General features: G+C 42.7%; 1 protein-coding gene across 1 annotated transcript; it reads left to right on the top strand.

Moving 5' to 3' along the window:
• The first annotated feature begins 1,033 nt into the window (after positions 1–1,033).
• Positions 1,034–2,670, top strand: LOC109827640. Its single transcript, XM_020394653.1, has 2 exons — positions 1,034–2,189; positions 2,366–2,670. The coding sequence occupies exons 1-2, from the start codon at positions 1,034–1,036 to the stop codon at positions 2,668–2,670; spliced, it is 1,461 nt and encodes a 486-aa protein (XP_020250242.1).
• The last annotated feature ends 283 nt before the right edge of the window (positions 2,671–2,953 follow it).

The raw sequence follows: 2,953 nt of genomic DNA, 5'->3' as shown, positions 1-2,953 counted from the left end.
AATTGTAATTCTCTGTTCTTATGATGGGAAGATTAATTACCTCGAGAATAATATGCCCGTTTATGAAGGAGGCACGACGAGACCGTTGTTCATAACAAAATCGTGTACTTTCGATGAGTTGGTTAATGAATTACACAAACTTACATTAACTAACTCACGTGAGTATCACCTCAGTGTGGTTTGCAATTATCCTGTTGTGGAGAACAGAACAAGTGGCATTCAAATATCAAGTGACTACGATATGGGTCTCATTCATGTCTTACACGACGAGAAGCGTTCGGTCGAATTGTTCATTGAAAAACATCAGAGAGATTTGGGCAAATCGTTGAACTACGAAGGAATGTATTCCCGCATGTTGGAAGATCCTGAAGTTGATTCTGTAGGCTTTTTATCTCCTCAACAAGATGAATGTTGGACACAATCACAATACATGAGCGGTCCTTCGTTCGTGGGCACTTCGCATGCTTTCGATACTAACACGGGAATTCAAGAAGATAATGCAAGTGTTGAATCCGAGAATGATGATGAAGAGGAGGGATTACAAATTAATAGCATGACCTTGATAGATCGTGATGACGGGGAAAATCAACACATCGACGGATGTTATGTTAATAATGAGTATGTCGGCTTAGAGGATCCGCCACGCGATGAACTTCAAGGAGATGAATGGATTGATAACTCCGCGATGGAAAGTGTTCCTATTGGCATTAATAGCGGTGTTGATACACAGGCCGAGGACTTCTCATTCATGAAAGGAGATCTTTATGAGAGTAAGGAGAAATTGATCCATGCTATTCGCACGTATTCCATTGCAAAAAATGTGAAGTTCAGGCCAACCAAAAATAATACTACAAGCTATAATATGGTTTGTTTCTATCACAAAGATGACGATGTCGAAGATAATAGTGGACACCACGACGGCAATGCGAGGTGTCCATGGAAGCTTAATTCACGCTCGGGTGCAAGAGTAGGTGGGCAATTCAAAATCACGACATACAATGGACTCCACACTTGAAACAATCCTCGATTATAGATGAATAACAAGAATGCGTCCTCTTCTTTTATATATCGATTGATTTTACCGCATCTGAGGGAGAATCTTGATCTAAGGCCGAAAGATATCCGTCTTTTAGTGCATAAAGCCACCAACTTGGATGTATCATATCACAAGTGTTGGAATGCTAGGAGGAAGGCGATGATAAAAATATTCGGGGATTGGGATAATTCGTATGAGATCTTACCTCATTATCTTGAAGCACTCAAAACAGAAAATCCGAGGACTGTCTACGAAGTATCTTCGGACCTCGTTGATGGCGGAGAACGGCGGTTCACCAGTGTATTTTGGGCATTTGGGCCCTGTATTGAGGGGTTTCGATATTGCCGTCCTCTTCTTAGCATTGATGGAACTCACTTATATGGTAAATACAAAGGCGTTTTGCTTGTTGCAACCGGAGTTGACGCGGATGGCGGGTTGTTTCCTTTAGCATTCGCAGTGGTTGATGTTGAAAACATAGAGAATTGGGCTTGGTTTTTTGCATGCATTAGATATCATATCCCTAGTGTGGGGACGCGGCCGATTATATTCATATCCGATAGGATGAAAGGAATTCCAAGAGCACTCCGACGACATTTCCCGCCACCACATGCACATCGTTATTGCTTGCGACATATTAGAGACAACTTCAAGAAGAAGTATGGAAATGCTCAGGTTCAAGACTTACTTTGGCAAGCCGGTTGTGCAATAGAAAAATATGTTAATGAACAAATACGAGAGAGGATCAAGTTCATTTCACGAGCTGCACATGATTGGATAGAAACTAGTTTGGGTCCAAACAATGTTGATAAGTGGGCTTTATGTGAGGATGACGGCAGACGGTTCTGTATGATGACTATGAAAGCGTCTGAGAGCTTCAATGGCGTGCTCAGGGGAGCACGTGGCATGCCAATACAGGCACTAGTTGCTAAAACTTTTTACATGCTTAATAAATTCTTTCTTCGACGTCGAGAACTTGGTGAAAATATCCGCTCAGAGCTAACACCGAAGGTTGATGAAATGCTAGCGGCTCGGATTGTACAAGCTCGGTCCTTTCAGGTTGTACGATACAGTTTTAATGAATGGCAGGTGCTCGAGGGAATAACCCATAGAGAAAATCGCTCTTACAAGGTCAATATGTTGGTGGATCACACTTGTACGTGCACTTGCAATGTACCGCAACTACAATGGATTTCTTGTTCACATGTTGTAGCAGCTTGCAAACATGATTGGATGAACGAGAGAGATTATGTAAGTTTCTAAGCTAAATTATAATATTTTTTATTGAGTTGATACTTAATAAATTGTTTACCACGCATGTCCGTGTTTTAGATAGCATTGATGCTGATATTGATGCGCACGTGACTGAGATTCAGGATCAGGTGGCGTTAGGGCTCCTCAGCAGGATCAAGAAGAGCATAGTGCAGGTGTTTCATAAGACTCGCGTCGACGAGTTCGCAGGTCGTGAGGACAGGTCTCGCTCATTTGGAAGGGCGTACGCTCGACGTCGTTGGCCACGTGATGATGACGCCGGCACTTCGCATGCCGATGGAGCCGGCACTTTGCATGCCGATGGAGCCGACACTTCGCAGCTTCATACACAGTCGGATACTCAGATAGTTGAGGCTCATCAGTAGGAACCCAGGGGGCGGGGAAGAGCGAGGGGGAGGGGGAAGAGAGGGAGAGGAAGGAGGGGAGCTATATTGGGTTGTATTTGAACTTATTTTGTTAAAATTTGTAACTTTCCTGAATTTTCAAATATTAAACTTTTGAAGATAAATTATTGTTCATATACATAATCGTGTGTGTTTAATTCATGGTTGAATCATGTATATATGAACTCCCGTGAAGTTGCAGTCCCAATTTCCCAGAGATCGGCTCTCTGGGAAGTTTTGATTGTAACTCCACGGGAGTTGAACT

This window comes from Asparagus officinalis, unplaced genomic scaffold, assembly GCF_001876935.1.
Source record: "Asparagus officinalis unplaced genomic scaffold, Aspof.V1 AsparagusV1_Un332, whole genome shotgun sequence".
NCBI lineage: Eukaryota > Viridiplantae > Streptophyta > Magnoliopsida > Asparagales > Asparagaceae > Asparagus > Asparagus officinalis.
Note: the sequence above shows the minus strand (reverse complement) of the source record. Positions and strands in the feature narration are given on the sequence as shown.